Source organism: Dipodomys spectabilis, unplaced genomic scaffold (assembly GCF_019054845.1).
Source record: "Dipodomys spectabilis isolate Male_0828 unplaced genomic scaffold, ASM1905484v1 ptg000112l, whole genome shotgun sequence".
Lineage (NCBI taxonomy): Eukaryota > Metazoa > Chordata > Mammalia > Rodentia > Heteromyidae > Dipodomys > Dipodomys spectabilis.
The window spans coordinates 1,626,467-1,644,022 of NW_024870789.1; the positions used below are offsets into that span (position 1 = coordinate 1,626,467).

General features: G+C 38.7%; 1 protein-coding gene across 1 annotated transcript in view; it reads right to left on the reverse strand.

Annotated features, from left to right (window-relative positions):
- The window catches only part of LOC122114868 (contactin-associated protein-like 3), a 165,197-nt gene that overhangs the window by 132,477 nt on the left and 15,164 nt on the right, over positions 1 to 17,556 (reverse strand). The window contains 1 exon segment of the mRNA XM_042688131.1: positions 12,998 to 13,191. Coding sequence (XP_042544065.1) covers positions 12,998 to 13,191 — 194 coding nt within the window.

Consider the following 17,556-nt stretch of genomic DNA (forward strand, 5'->3'; position numbering starts at 1 on the left):
CAAATGCAGTGAAAACAGGGGTTATACCATGGGGAAAGTTGTTTATTAACATTCTCAAGTATACGGACTGCACATAACTGTAATGCCAGATTCTATACAACTTGCAGAACAGGAGGTCTGTTTACACTCTCATCATCACAAATCTATTAGCAATACCTTCAGCTGCTATAGCTACATCAATAGAAAATAGGATTGTTCATCTCTATTGTAATCTTACAGGCCAATCACTGAGAGAAACCTCATATGGGATACTTTCAATAGTGAGTGAAAAGTCATCAATGCTCCTTAAATGTTCAGAGGAGTAATTGAATCACAATGCTCTTTAGAGCCACAAAATTTTGCTTGTTGCATATATTGACCATCTGCTATCTCATATACCATTTTTTAGTTTTTTTTGTGTGTGAATTTAAAATTATACTTAAGTCACAAACAAAATTCTACTTTCTTTAAAATGTCAATCTGAGCGGGGCACCGGTGGCACACCTGTAAACCTAGCTAATCAGGAGGTTGAGATCTGAGTACTGTGGTTCAAAGCCAGCCCGGCAGGAAAGTCTATGAGACTCTTTATCTCCATTTAACCACTAGAAAGCTGGAAGTGGTGATGTGGCTCATGTGGTAGAGCACTAGCCTTGAGCTGAAGAGCTCAGGGATAGCACCCAGGCCCAAAGTTCAACCCCACAGCCGGGGAAAAAAAAAAAGAGGTCAATCTGGTGATTTCATACTAGGACCAATATGAAAACAACCTATATCAGCAAGCCAGGACCACTGCCCAAGAAATAAACTGTAATATGTTTTGTATACATGGAACCATTTTGTTAAGAAGAAGAGGAAGAAGAAAAACAAGCAGGAGGAGAAGGTAAAGGAGGAAAAGGAGAAGGAGGCAAAGAAGAAAGAGGAAGAGGAGGAGGAGGAGGAGAAAAAGGAGGAGGAGGAAGAGGCAGAGGAGGAGGAGGAGGAGAAGGAGGAGGAGGTGGTGTAGAGGAGGAGAAAAAGAAAAGGAAGGAGGAGGAGGAGATGAAGAGGAAGAAAAGGGGGAAGAGGAAGAAGAAGTAGTGATGGTGGTGGCTGAGAAGAGGAAGAGGAGGAGGAGAGGAAGAAGAGGAAGCAAGCAAGCAAGGCAGGCTGCTTACAACTGAAAATGCAGGAAATATTTCACTCACAACACTGGCTCTGAAGAAGCACTTCAGGCAACTAAAAGCACTCCAGGAAAGTACTGAGGAATGGAACTTTGCTCCAAGGTGCCACAGCCTAGGGCCAGCTGCAGGTCACAGGACTAATGCAGCACAACACCAGAGATACATCCTGGTTTGCACTAAACGCACCTGGTCCCCTTGCAATTAAATCAGGCAACAGTCCATAGATGAGACCGAAGAAGTAGAACTTCAGTCATATATGGAATGTAAACAGTTCATAGAGAAAGGGCAGCATTTCAGTCATTGTGAATATCTACAAGGCCCTAAAAGGTAGAAGGATGTGGTATGTTCATGGGACACCAAAAACATTAGGTCAAATTAGTTTATAGTTTAGGAAAATGGATAGGGAAAGGAGAGCGTTAGGTCCACAGAGGTGGGTTAGGGTGACATTGTAGAGTCTCTGAACAGCAAAACAAGAAAAGAAACCTGCACAGGCAGTGCAGGATCAAGGGAGTCTTTCAGACAGGAGGAACAGAGGCAGATTTGTTCTGCTAAACAGATACATCAGGGCCAGGATCTCAGGAGAGGTTGGCAGGAAATTAAGCAAGGGGATTTGTTTCAGAGGCACAATAGGAATCCATTGTCACATACTGTGGGAAGCAGAGATCATTAACCAGCAAGAAGGAGTTAACAGAGACCATTCTATGTGGATTTCACCAACACTCTAAAGGGACTGCAGGTAGAGTTTTGTTTTCTCTGGGGTTATATTCAGGTTTTATCTTTGTGATCCCTTCTTTTCTAAGCAACTACAATAAAAGCAAAGGGTAGGTAATTTCCCAGTAACAAGAGATCATCTCTAATGAGCTGTTCATCAAACCAGCTCTCCATCTCCTGTGTGGACAGGGCTCATCTGAGAGACCTACAAAGTATGGTCTTGAGCCCCTGGGTCTTCGCTCAGTCTGAAGGCAGAGTAGTGAGTGTGGCTCCTTCCTCACAGTGAGCCTTCCCTCCCTTTCTAGGAATTTCCCCTGGGAAGAGAAGTGAGCATGGACCCCAGAGACTGGGTTTAGCTGTGTGGCTCTGCCTGCAGCTTGTTAGGGCTGCTGGTCTGTAAGGATATGACCCAGCAGAAATGGGTCATTTGGTGACAGAGAGGAAAGGAAAAGGCAAAGGTAGGAGTCAATAGGAAGATGAAAGGATAAGAACATTCTCTTTCATAGTTTTGCTCTTAGCTTTCTATCAAGATCACACCCTGGTTCACAGGTGTCTCCGAAGGGCTGAGGCTGCTGTAGAAATAGAATGCTTTTCCACTGCAACAGTATTCCTCCCTTCCCAGAATATGCTGGCCTGGGCATTGGTCACCAGTCAGTGAAGCATAGCCAATATCCTTTATGTCTCATGGATATGATGGAAGGGGTGACCAAGAGACACTGTACACACAGACATGTTAAATTGTAATAATCATTTTTTAAAAAAGGAAAAAAGAAATATTCAGCACCTGGACAAGTAACTTTATAGGGAGACTACATAAAACAAAGACCTGGGCTGGGAAGGTAGCTCAGTGGTAGAGTATTTGCTTCGAATGCATGAGGTCCTGGGATCAATTCCTCAGCATCACATAAGCAGTAAAAGCCAGAAGTGGAGCTTGGCTCAAGGGGTAGGGCACCAGCCTTGAGCTGAAGATCTGAGGGACAGAGCCCAGGTCCAGAGTTCAGGCCCTATGACCGACAAGAAAAAAGACCTATAAGTAGCCAAGATTTCAACAACAAAAGCATAAAATAATTGTCAGTCTAATTTGATACCATTTAGGTAAAAGGAAATGAAAACTACTGAAAGCAAAAAAAAAAAAAATCAAACACAAAGGAAAGTACTAACACAAAACAGAAATATGACAAAGATAACATTGCAAAATGCCACCATAAGTGCCTCAACTATCAGTCATCACTTTAGATAGATAGATAGATAGATAGATAGATAGATAGATAGATAGATAGATAGATAGATAGATAGATAAAGATAGATAGATAGATAGATAGATAGATAGATAGATAGATAGATAGATAGATATGGATAGATAGATTAAATTCATCCACCAACAGATACAAGTTAGCAAAACGGTTTTTAAAAAACAGATCTTTGTGCTGCCTATGGTGAAATCACCTTCAATTCAAATACAGGTTGTGCAAAAAACAGCTAAAAAGTTATGATCTGTATCAGACAAAAATGAGTTAAGGTAAAACTTATTTCAAGAAACAAAAAATACTTATATGAGATGGTCCATTTATCAAATCAGATTTGGTCATTAAGAGGAAAATATATGCACAAGATAGCAAAACTTCCAATTTAAGAGGCAAATATTGACATAGTTAAAGAGAATAATACAGCCCAAAGAATAGCAGGAGACTTCAGGAGACTTCAATATCACACCTTAAATAATGAACAGAACAATAATACAAAAGGCCAAAAGGAATTATAAGACTTCAACAACATTGTAAATCAGTTAGACCCAAGAGAGATAAACATTTCTCCTAACAAAATCACCACCCATACATTTTCCTCAAGACCACAGACCATGTCCAGATTAGAGAACAGGTTAGATCTAAGACACTTCTTTAAAACTGTGAAAGACTCAAATCATCCGAAGTATCTTTTTTCACAATAGAACAAGAAATCAATAAAAGAAGGAAAATTGGAATATTTGCAAACAAGTTAAATAATATATTCTTTTTGGTGTGGGGTGTGGTGTGTGTGTGTGTGTGTGTGTGTGTGTGTGTGTGTGTGTGTGTGTGTGTGTGTGTGTGTGTGTGTGTGTGTGTGTGTGTGTGTGTGTGTGTGTGTGTGTGTGTGCCAGTCCTAGGGCTTCAACACAGGCCCTAAATGCTGTCTCTGAGCTTTCGTGCTCAAGACTAGCACTGTACCACTTTAACCACAGTTCCACTTCTGGCCTCTTTGTAGTTAATTAGAGGTAAAAGTTTTGTTTGGCTTTCCTTCTCAGGCTGGCTTTGAATCAAAATCAGATCTCACCCTCCAAAGTAGCTAGGATTGCCACCTTGAGCCATCCATGCCAGGCACCAAACAACATAGCTTTAAGCACCCAACAGGTCAAAGCAGAAAAGCAAAAAGAAAATACAGCAAGAAAAATGTCATGAATACAAAACATGCCAAAACTTTATGCCTGAAGGGCCTAGAAAAACAAAAGCTAAACAAAGAGCTAGCCAAAGGAAGGAAATATTAGAGAAGAGATAAACAAAATAGAGAGTAAAAAATAGAGATTGTCAGTGAAGCCGAGTTATTTCTTTAAAAATTAATAAAATAAACACAGTCTTAGTTATATTGGCTCAAATGACTGTAGTCAGAAATGAAGGAGTAAATATTACTACTGATTTTACAGAAAATCCAAGAACTATGAGCACTATGAATATAATATCATATTGGGCAATCTAAGTAAATAGGCAAATTCCTAGAAAATCTCCCAAGACCAAATTGTGAAGAAACAGAAAATCTTAATATAAGTAGTAAGGACATTGACACAGTAGTGAATACTGTTCCACTAAGTAAAATCCCTGTACCTCAGCAATTCTAAATTCAGTGGATAGGGCAGGATCGTTTTGATAGCTCTCAAGTTTACTGGCAATACTTGTGAGGTGTTTCCTACATGTTAATTTTGCTTCAGTGGGGCTTTAACTAATAAAGTTTCTGCTAGAAAGTAGCAGGACAACTCCCTGAGGATCTCTGCAGCTCACCTAGCTCTCCTTTTCTCTTCTAAACAAGAGTGAAATTGAATGTGTAAATATACTATTTCTGAATTCCCAGCTGCTATTTACCATGCCTCATTTTCCCTAATGTCTCCTGCCTCAAATCCTTAAAACTGAAATATCTGAAAGGAAGATAAGCCACTCAATGCTGGATGATTGAAAACATTTAAAAATATTAAATAGAAGACAGGAGCTCAGATCTGAACAAGCTTCCATAAATAAGCACCATAAAATGTGACTTCCTTTATTTAAATTATATTATTTTTATCAAATATCAAAATGGCCAGAATGAGAAATTAAAACCAATAAGTAAGCTGAGAAAAAACAGCTAAGTTCCTCTTCCACCACACTTTCCTCCCACTGCTTGCTTGCCTGACTGCCTGCCTTCCTTTTTTCCTTCCTTCCTTCTTTCCTCCCTCCTTCTTTCTTTCTTTCTTTTCTTCCTTCCCTCTTTCCTTCCTTCTTTCTTCTCTCTTCTCCTTGTTTTTTTTTCCTTTCCTTCCCCTCCCCTTCCCACTCCCTGCCTCCCCCTCACTCTTTTTTTCTTTCTTTCTTTGCCAGTATTGGGCTTGAACTCAGGCCTTGAGCATTTTTTTTTTTAGATTTTCCACACAAGGCTGTCATTCTACCACATAAGCCACACTTCTACATCTGGCATTTTGCTGGTTAATTGGAGACAAATCTCTTGGATTTGTATCCTGTCTGACTTTGAACCCCAGTCCTCAGTCCCAGCCTCCTGAGTAGCTAAGATTACAGGCTTGAGCCACAAGTGTCTGACTATATCTCCTTGTAGATGCTAAGTTACAGGGACCTTAGCATGACTATCTAAATTGCCATTCTCCTTTGAAATGGCAAAAATCTTCAAACTCTTGTTGTCCCTGTTTTAAGTAAACACAGAATTATTTATTACAGAATGATAAACAGCACCTGTCTCCAACTAAATGATTGCATAAGAGTCTATTAGAAAACATACCCATGTTTATTCTCCCAGCTCAGAAAGTAGAAAAGCTATATATAAGAACTACCATTTTGTGCCTTTAGCTTCTATTTCCAGTATTTATTTCTCCCTATGTCTCTCTGTATTCTCTATTTCTCCCTACTTTATATACATATCCCTTTTTATATTAAATAACTTTGCTAAGGCTTTCAGTTTATTTCTACTCCTCTTGTTTTAACCAATTGCCTTAGCTATTTCTTCTTTGCCTTTGTTAATTGATATGAAAATGTAAAGAGTAGGGCACTGGTGGCTCACACCTATAATCCTAGCTACTGAGGAGGCTGAGATCTGAGGATCATGGTTCAAAGCCAGCCTGGGCAAGAAAGTCCATGAGACTCTTATTTCCAATTAAGCACCAAAGATAAAGTCACGAATAGAGCTGTGGCTCAAGTGATAGAGTACTGCTTCTGATGCACAAAAGCTCAGAGACAGTGCTCAGGCCTTGAGTTCAAGCCCTAGGACAGTACAGAAAAAAAATGTAAAGGGCTCATGGTATAAAAAAAATTGTAAAACAATGAGATCCTACCTTGCATAGCTTATGTATGATAATTTTAAAAATAGTTTATAAAAATAAAAATAAAAGCTATAAAGAAAAAGCTTTAAAAAAAAAAAAGGGTGTTTGGGCTGGGAAGATAGCTCAGTGGTAGAGCGCTTGCCTTGCATGCCTGAGGCCCTGGGTTCGATTCCTCAGCACCACATAAAGCAAAAAGCCGGAAGTGGCGCTCTAGCTCAAGTGGTAGAGTGCTAGCCTTGAGCTGAAGAGCTGAGGGACAGCACCCAGGCCCAGAGTTCAGGCCCCACGACCGGACCCAAAAAAAAAAATGGTGTTTTTTTTTCCCTCAAAGCAAGAGACCAAGTAATTAATGAAAGTAACTAGTGGTCTAGTATCTAATGCCAGAATAAAAAAATATATAGGGAAACAGTACTTACTAATAAAGCAATACAAGTCCTTTTGAAGTCAACTGCATGCTAATGACCCTCAAGAAGACTATCTCTAACAGGCAGGCAGATCTATTTCACATAAGCATTGATATTGATTTCCTGTTGAATGAGTATTCACTACTGTTCAACATGTGATACCAGAATAACTAGACAAGAGAACAAAATAAAGCTGAATTCCCACATTACAATTTTTTTTTTTTTTTTCTTATGTGGTGCTGAGGAATTGAACCCAGGGCCTCGTGCATGCAAGGCAAGTGCTCTACCACTGAGCCACCTTCCCAGCCCCCCACATTACAATTTAAATAAATAAATGGACCAGATCCAGGGAAAGCAATCTTGGGACCTTGATGCTGTAAAGAAACCAATCAAGGGGCTGTTGAATTCATAACTAAACATTTATTGGAACATGTCCCTACCTCCTCATTTAGGTAAAGCTTGTGGCAACTTTCACACTAACAGTAGAGCAGAGTAATCACAAAAGAAACAATGTGCTTCATAAAACCAAGAACTTCTATAATCTGCCCCTACACAGGAAGAGATTGCTGGTTCCAAGTTTAAATGACTTCTTTTCTCCTGTTTTTAAACAACTTCAAAGTATGCTTGAAAAATATCCTGGCTTTCATCATTCCAAACATTTTAGGCTTGCCAAACTGAGAAACCCTCATCATCTCTGTATGTTAAAATTGTCACTATGCTGGGGATATGGCTCAAGTAGTAGAACACCTGCTTTGTTAGTGCAAGGCCCTGAATTTAAACCTAGTATACCTGGTAAGAAAATATTGTCAGCTGGACACTGGTCTCTTCTACCTGTAATCCTAGCGACTCAGGAGTCTGAGATCTGGGGGTTGAGGTAGCAGACAAATCCAAGAGACTCAAATTCAATCAACCAGCAAAAGTCAGAACTCAGATGGTAGAGCACTAGCCTCAAGTGAAACAGCCAAGTGAGAACTCAAGGGTCTAAGTTCAAGGTCCATTACTGGCACACACAAAAATTAAAAAAAGAAAGAAGGAGGACAAAAGATTGCCACTGTGTTTTCAAAGTACTCCGTTACTGTTACAATCCTTTTGTATTTTTATCACTTATTTCATGGTACTTATGTCTATACAACTTCACAAGTATGGTTGGGAACAAAAATAGAACATTACTCCAATTGCAAGTGGGATGAGTTCTCTAGTCATATGCCAGAAGAAATATCAAGAGTCAGGAACCCCGTAGTGTCCAGAGCACCACTCCTCCACTGTGCACTACCTCCTCAAGACTCCAGTTAGTCTGGCACCAAGCCACTGAAGACCAAAAAATCTCACTTACCAAATATACTGCATTTATATCAAGCTATGGAATCTGTAGTGATAGACTGTATTTATTTACAAGCCTTGCTCTTTGAACAAGAGTGACACCTAGGTCTGTCTCGGGATACAGGTGGACCCATTGCAACAATGAGATGTACAAGTCGTTATGTCAAAAAACGAACTTTATAACGTTGGCCGGGTGGTGGGGGTGAGCGGGATGTGGGGGGATGGGAAAGGTTGGGAAGGGGAAACAAAGGAGGAGGCAATAATGCTTGATAAGAAATGTACTCATTACCTTGCCCATGTAATTGTAGCCCCTCTGTACGGTATTTTCACAATAAAAAAAAAAGAAGAAGAATCCAGCAAGAAAATAAAAAGAGTGACACCTACTGAAGACTGTTCACTAGCACTGCCTTCAGTGAGTGCTGCTAAGCACCTGTTGGTTAAGGTTTTGGCTCATGGCTCATGTTCCTTGCTTAAAATCTTAACCATTGAAAATGAGTAAGAGATGCATAGAGAAACTCAAAGAGAAATAGTGTAAGAACTGGAAATTAAAAGTCTTTGTTGTTAAAGGAAGAACCTAAGTGATTTTAGTGATGAGCAAAGACTGGTGGGCTGCGGAGGGACATGGTAGAGATGGGAGAATCACTAGTCCTGGCAGGATGAGGTTGCTGCAGAATCCATGACCTCTGGAAAGCCATCTAGTATTGTGTGGTTACAGCTCAGAGGGCCCATTTACCTCTCAGCATCCACATTCCAGCTGTTCTGATTTTTTAACCACACAGTTCAGCATTTCTCTCTATTGTCACTGAGAATTGAATTTAATTATAAATTGTTCAATAGGATTTCAACTATATCCTACTTTGTGAGAAAGAAATGAAATACTAAAGTTCTTCTTATGCTCAGACTTGGTATCAGCACCATCAGGATAGAAGTCTACTTGAGAATAACAACTCTTTCTTCATTCAATCCAGCAAATATTTTTAAAGTCAGTCATGGAGCTTGAAATCAGGGCCTGGGTGCTGTCCATGAGCTCTTTTGCTCAAAGCTAGTACAATACCACTTTGAGCCACAGCTCCATTACCAGTGTTTGAATGGTTAATTGGAGATAAGAACCTCACAGAGACTTTTCTGTCCAGGCTGGCTTCAAACTGTGATTCTCAGATCTCAGCCTCCTGACTAATGAGGATTGTAGGCATGAGCGACCAATGCCCGGGCTCCAGAAAATCTTTACTAAGAGACTATATTGGTTCTGGATCTCTCAGAAAATCAGCCCATGGCTTAATAGATCTCAGGGGCTAATGTTCAAACACATGTAGAAAATCTAGCTACTGTCCAGTGGTTAAGTGCAAGCAACAAGATTGTTAGGTCACAAAGCCACTGCCACGGTGATAAATGAGCTCTAATGGGATGCAGTAGAGGGTGAGAAGAGAGAACCAAGTTCCAAATGAGGCCAAGTACATGGAAGTGAGTGCAAAGGTTTGTGGAAGTGCTATTCCTGTTCTGAAAGAGACCAAACAGTCTTAGAGCTGTACTTGAAATTGGTAAATGGGGACTAGAGACAGGTGTCTGAGAGTCATGCCTGGTGCTAGTGACTCTGAAGATGCTTCTTTGCAATGAAACTGCATGGTGTGGAGCTTGGCTCTGCTTTAGTCATCAACTTATTAGCAGTAAAAAAAATAAAAGCAAGAGCCTCTTACAATAATTCACCAAGACCTGAAATACACAATGTATATTCAAATGACTAAAAAATAGACCTCTGTCAAGTGCATTTCTTCTTATCCTTCCTTCCAAGAATATTTAACCTCAATGTCATCTCCCTTACACACATATAGCTTTCTTTCCTTACCTCTGATTCAAGTTGTTCTTGTTATAAGATGTGACAAACTTAATCCCTTCTGACGTTGACTTATGTGGGTCATACAATCTTCCTACCTCCATATCTATATAAACAAGCACACATTTTTAAAATTCAAACCTACCCTTTATATTTTTTATAATTCTGCAAAATGTTTCAAACACACACCGAATGATGGATGCACAGGTAGCCACAATCTAGCTTTCACAAAGTGATCAATCCCTTCTGGCATAAAGAAAGCACTCTAGATGTAACTCAACCACTGGCCCTCACACTTGCACTATTTCACTCTCATTTTATCCTAGGGAAACATTTGGAGTCACCTTTGAGGTTTCTTATAATACCACAAGATTTTCTCATCTTTCACAACACAATATGGATTAACCCCATTAATTACATTTCCAACTTGTTTTCCTAACTTAGAAATTAACCAGAAGAATAATGTTTGAAGGGACTTGGTATTGCTATTTTGTTGCCAAAACTTATTTGATGCAGAGCTATCACAATTTCCAGTTTTTAAATCCACAAATCTGTTTTGGGGAGGATGAGGGAGAACAAAGGTGTGACAAAGGGTGAGCAAATACAGCAGTGGCACATACTAGACACTATGTTGAAAATGAATTATACAACTTGTAAGGGAATGGGATGGGGAGGGAAAAACTGAGATAAAATAAGGGAAGAAGACACTGTTCAAAGAGAAATATACTCAATATCTGATTTATAATAATAATCCCTCCATAAGTCACCTTTACAATAATAATAAAGTATATTTTTAAATAAAGTGCATTGTCTAATAGTTACCTAATTTCCAAAATTGTTTCGAGCAAAATTTCTCTATATACACAGATGTCTCTTTCTATTTTACTGTTCTGTTGTTGATAGTAGATTTGTGCTTTCATTTTTTTATTTATTTGCCAGCTTGAACTCAGGGCCTGGGTGCTTTCCCTAAACTTTCTACCACTTGAACCACAGCTCTACTTCTAGATTTTTGGTAGTTAATTGTAGATACGAATCTCATAGAGTTTCCTGCCTGGGCTGGCTTCAAACTGTGATTCTCAGATCAGCCTCCTGAGTGGCTAGGGTTACAGGAGTAATTATGGGTGCCTGCCTGTGTTCTCATGTTTTCAGGCTACCTAAGTGCTTCATCTCTAAGCTATCACTTCAAATATATTATCTCTTAATTAATGTTTACCTAATCCTGATATGGGCTTGGTTTTCTTTGAATTAGCTAAACATTAACACCTATTTCTGATCATCTGTGGCATCTGCTTCTTTGGGGACAGCTCTAAAAATTCTTTCAGATAAGTTCTCTTCCATTTTCTTCTTTCATCTACTGCTAGAGAATGCATTCTTGATTCAACTAACCATTTCTTGGCACACTGATAAAACATTCAGACATTAGCATAAGCTAGTGATGAGGCTGAAATGGTAGCAATTGATTATTCCATATATATTGCCATTCTGTCACCTTTTAACCTTCTGGTTAAGCTACCTTGCCAAGACAAGGAAAAAGAAACAGCCAACCACTAAGCTAAACAAAGGCAAATTGTACCATTTGTACCATTTTGCAGTGTATACATAATGTAAAGCATACCGTTGTAAACGTTTTATTTTACTTGTTGTGCCAGTCCTGGGAGTTGAACTCAGGGACTGGGTTCTGTCCCTGATCTTTTGTGCTCAAGACTAGTACTCTACCACTTGAGCCCAACTCCACTTCTGGGTTTTTTTTGCAATTGGAAGAAAACAGCCTCACAGACTTTCCTTCCTGGGCTGGCTTAGATTTAAGCCTCCTGAGTAGCTAGGATTACAAGCATGAGCTACAGGCACCTTGTATTAACCATTTTAAGTCTATAATTAAACACCATTAAGATACTCACAGTCCTGTGAAGTCATCACTACCATCCATTTCCAAAACTTCTATCATCTGTACATCCATTTTGCTCTAACTCCCCAGTATCCTGTCTCCACCCTCTAGCAAACACATAAACCACTAGGCACTGGTGGGTCATGCCTATAATCCTAGCTACTCAGAAGGCTGAGATCAATAAGGCTGTGGTTCAAAGTAAAGCTAGGAAGAAAAATTCATGAGACACTTATCTGCAGTTAATCAGCACAAAGCCCAAAGTGGCTAAAGTGATAGAGTGCCAGCCTTGAGCAAAACAGCCAAATGAGAGCATAAGGCCTTGTGTTCAAACCCCAGCAGTCAGCATGCACATGTGTACACATACACATACACACACACACACACACACACACACACACATACCTAACAACTAAATTTCTTCTTTTGCTGACAAATCTAACTCAGGCCTCACCTCCCACCACAAGCTCCACCAGCTTGTTAAAAATATTATGCAAATAGCTCCAACATCGTTTCTTACAGCCTCTCATTCAGAGCACATGACTTACAGACATTAAATACTGAATCTGTAAAGTAGTACATATTTTTGAATATTCAGAAAGCTAAGCCAATGAACATTTAAATCTTTTCAAAGAAGTTTAAACACATACAGGTAGAAAATATGCCATTGATAATTTAAAGTGGCTACAATGCCTAGGAATCCTAAAGTGAGCTATACACAGTACAGGAATGAAAAGGGCTCCAGGAATGAAAAGGTCAGTGTTGGTGTTAGGGCAGGACTTGTGTTCCTGAGCTCTTGTAAAGCTCACTGATTTATCAGAGAACACAGAAGGATGAGTTTGCTTGTTTAAACAATGCCAAAGCAATCCAAACTGCTATTTATCAGACCCCAAATACAGTAAGCTGTCTGTGACTAATTCATCACTTAGACATAACACTATGGAAAGGACTAATGAGAAGACACTCAGTATTCAGTACATTAGCAAATTGTTGTACTTAGACTTATCTCATAAATAGGCATGAGCAGAGTGTTTTAAAATTCCACTTATATTTTACATGCTTCTGGGCTCTGTTTCAACAGTTAGTCTGAGAAGCTGCAGGACACAGTCACTGAAATACTTGGCAATCTGACAGACCATGTTTCTCAACAGAGGAACATACCCAGATGCTTTCTTCTTGTCGATATTGCTTCCAGTTCCTCCCGCTGTCACTGGACATCAGGAGGTAGCTGGTCACCCAGTTGGAGCTCCCATATCCTCCCTGGGTGGCCACAGCTGTAACTTTCATTCTCTCTCCAAGATCAATCTGCAGCCACTGGTGTTGATCTGATACAAGGGGAGTCCAGCCACCAGCTCCTATTTGTGGAAATAGAAGTGAGAAAATAGTATATTTAAAATATAGCTCTTCCTTCATTTCATTCTTTATTTTTTTTTTCATTTTTTTCATTTTTTTTCATTTTTTTTTCATTTCACTCTTTAAAAGGATGAGTTACCAACAGCTTTATGGTGACAAAACTCATTGAGAGTTTTCACCATGCCTATTCAAGCTACAATGGACTGACTCAGAAACACAACGTATATATATATATAAAGTGCTGCAAAAGGAGTCAGACTATGAAATCTTACTTGAATGAATTATCCCTTCAGCAAAGAAAACATGCTAGCCCTTTCTATCTAAGTAATTTTGAAAAGCTCAACTTGTTTAATTAGATTATTAAGAATATGAACATAAATTTAGAAAGATCATAGCTTCAAATTATAGAATATATAACATCTCATAATTATAAATATATCACATGAAAGGGAAAATAGATGAAGACTACATTAATTTCTCTGATATGAAGGTTATAACCCTCCTCCTGACTTTTTGGTGTCCCTTCAGTGTCCCTCTAAGTAAAAATTCAGCAGACAGAAAACTGAACACCAAGTGAACACATCTATGTCTGAAGTGTTGCAGGTATTATCTCAGTCATAAGAAAACAGAGAAGCCACATTTGGAGAAGTTGAAGATATGGGAGTTTTTATTGAAGAGCTGGTGGCTGAGAGCCACCACCCTCCACCCAAAAAGGCACCAGGATGACTGTGAGAACACAATAACGTGATGGAGACACAGTCTCCTCACTTCACAATGATACATTGTTGATGCCCTTCATTCTTCTAGCTTAATAGGAAGTAAGTCATGTCTAGTCATCCCTCAGTATCCACAGGAAACTGCATTTTACTTAATGGCAAAAAGCTAAAGCCATTTCCTCTAAACTCAGAAACAACACAAGGATGTCCACTCTCTCCATTTCTCTTCAATTTAGTATTAGAATGCCTAGCTACAGCAATAAGACAAGATGCAAACATAAAGGAGATTCCAATATGGAAAAATGAAGTAAAACTCTCCCTCTTTGCAGATGACACGATCTTGTATTTAAAGAATCCCATGGATTCCACTCCCAAATTACTAAAGCTTATTTGAAACTTTGGCAAAGTAGCAAGGTAAAAAATTAACCCTCAAAAATCAATGGCTTTTCTGTATGCCAACAATGAGAAGAGTGCAACTGAAATCAAGAAAGCAGCTCCATTCGTAATAGTCCCACAAAAATTTAAAATATCTAGGAGTTAACTAAAGAAGCGAAAGATCTCTATGATGAAAACTTTAGAAACCTGAAAAAGGAAATTAAAGTAGAACTTAGGAAGTGGAAAAACCTCCCATGCTACTGGATTTGGAGGATTAACATCATGAAAATGGCTAATACTTACAAAGGCTAAATTCAGTATGATACCTGTCAATATCCTAACCTCATTCTTCTACGAAATAGAAAAGGAAACCCAAAAATTCATATGGAACAATAAAAGAACCTGAATAGAAAAAATATTCCTTAGCAGAAAGAACAGTGCTGCAGGAATATCAATACCAAATTTCAAACTCTACTACAAAACCATAGTAATCAAAACAGCTTGGTACTGGCACAAGAACAGACCTCAGGACCAGTGGAATAGAACTGAAAACCCAGAAATGAACCCACAGACCGATAGCCATCTAATATTCAATAAGGGAGCTAAAAAAATAGAATGGAAGAAAGACAGCCTCTTCAGTAAATGGTACTGACAAAATTGGTTAATAACTTGTAGAAAACTAAAACTAGATCCCTATATATCATCCTGCACCAGAATCAACTCCAAATGGATCAAACACCTTGAGCCAAAGCAGACACCTTGAAAACATTACAAGAAGTAATAGGAGAAACCCTAAGTCTCCTTGGCACAAGCCGAAATTTCCTTAATAATGACCTAGAAACACAAAGGAAGGTTGGACAAATGTGATTGCATGAAACTGCAGTGCTTCTGCATGGTAAAGGACATAGCTAACAAGATCAGTAGAAAGCCCACAAATTGGTAGAAGATCTTCACTAGCCATACAACAGACAAGGGCTTCATATCTAAAATATACTTAGAACTCAAAACATTAAATCCTCCAACAACAAATCATCAAAGAAATAACTGCCCCATTAATAAGTGGGCTAAAGACTTAAAGAGAAATTTCTCTGAAGAGGAAATAAGGATGGCCAAGAGACACATGAAGAAATGCTCACCTTCTCTAGCCATAAAAGGATTGCAAATCAAAACAACATTGAGAGTCCATCTCAGCCCAGTTAAAATAGATATAATCAAGAAATCTAATAAGAACAGATGATGGGGGGGATGTGGCCAAAATGGGACACTACTGCACTGTTGGTGGGAGTGTAAACTTGATAACATTCTAGAAAGCCATATGGAGGTTCCTCAAAAGACCACACCCCCTTATGACCCACCAATCCCACTTCTGGCCTATTACTCCAATGATCACAAACAAGGCCATACTAAAGCTACCAGCACAACTATACTTATTGCAGCATTATTCACCATAGCTAAGATATGGAACCAACCCAGATGCCCCTGCGTAGCTGAATGGATCAAGAAAATGTTTTATATATATATATATATAATGGAATTCTATGCTTCTATCAGAAAGAATGACACTGTCCATTTATTAGGAAATGGAAAGACTTGGAGAAAAATCATATGAAGTGAAGTAAACCAGACCCAAAGAAATTTAAGTCTCATGGTTTCCCTTTTGCAATAATTAGGATATGTCTAGGATAGTCTTATCAGATGAGCAGAAAAGCTCAAAAGCTATGGACATATGACCATATAAGATGATCTCAGCAAAATGAACACCAAGATATGAACACAAGAGGTTTTTCTTTGTTGTTGTTGTTTTAATGTACTATGTATTTTTTGTATGTTCTTCTTCCTATAGTATATCCCTGTTGTCATTGTATTTTATTTTGGTACTTTGCATCTTGTATGTACATTTATCTAATTTGGAGAGGGGAGGAGAATAACAAAATGCTAAAACCAGGACACAGGATGACCCATTGCAACAATGATACAAGATACTATGTTGGAAATGAACTTTACAACTTTGGTGGGGTGGGGTGGAAGGATTGAGAAGGTGGGGAGGGAAGGGATAGTAGGAGAGAAACAAGGAGGGAATAACAATGTTCAATAAGAAATGTACTCATTACCTTACTGATGCAACTGTAACCCCTCTGGAGAGCATCTATGCAAGCAAATAAAAACTTTTTTAAAAGTTAAAAAATTGAAAGCATAAAAACATAAAAAATTATGTTGTATTGTTAACCAATGACAACCAAAAATGCCTGTATATTTCAACAGATATAGTATTTTTATTTTTTAATTGTTATTATAAAGGTGATATAAAAAAGGGTTACAAGTACGTAAGTCAAGTAAAGCATGTATTTCTTTTTGGACAATGTCACCCCTTGCTTTCTTCCAGTTTTTCTCTCCCATCTCCACTCACAAGTTGTATAGTTTATTTTCAACACAGTGCCTAGAGAGTACCATTGCTACATTTGTTCACCCTTTGCCCTTCTATTTCTGTGCCCTCTTTTTCTTTTCAAAGATAGAGAAAGGAAGCTGGGCACTGGTGGTTCATGCCTATAATCCTAGCTACTCAGGAGGCTGAAATCTGAGGATCTTGGTTCCAAGTCAACCAGGGCAGGAAAGGCCTTCAGACTCTTATCTCCAATAAACAACTCAGAAAACCGGAAGTGGTGCTGTGGCAGTGGTAGGTTGCTAGCCTGGAGCTGAAGAGCTGAGGGACAGTGCCCAGAGTTCAAGCCCCATCACCACCAACAACAAAAAAAAGATAGATAGATAAATGAACAAAGAAGACAAAAAGAAAAGAACAACAACAAAGAAAAAAACTTATTTCAATTTCGTGGACAATTTTTTTCCAAATTATTTGCCAGTTGAAGCTTGGATAAATCTGGGTTGTGGAGCCTATGAACCCTTAGGATTGATTGTACCTCAATTTATATTTTTCATAATGAATTTTCTGATTTTTAAACAAAGCAATTTTAAACTAAGTAAACTAATTTTTTAGGTTACTTTGAAAGCCATTCTGATTTTTACTAGTAATTAATTTTGCTAGTAATTAATGCCTAGAAAAGAGCAGTGTTCTACAAACAATACTTTATATAGCAAAATCTGCATAAAAATACTGTTCCCCAGGGTTCTGATACCTAATTTGTGAGTCTGTACCCAGAACTAATTTGTTATTTAAGTAGGAAGGGAGAGCCTTTAATGAGCTGCTAGCATTGACATCCTGCCTTGATGTTTAAGTGAGGAGGACAAGTCAGATAGTTGACATGGTACCTGACAGGGAGG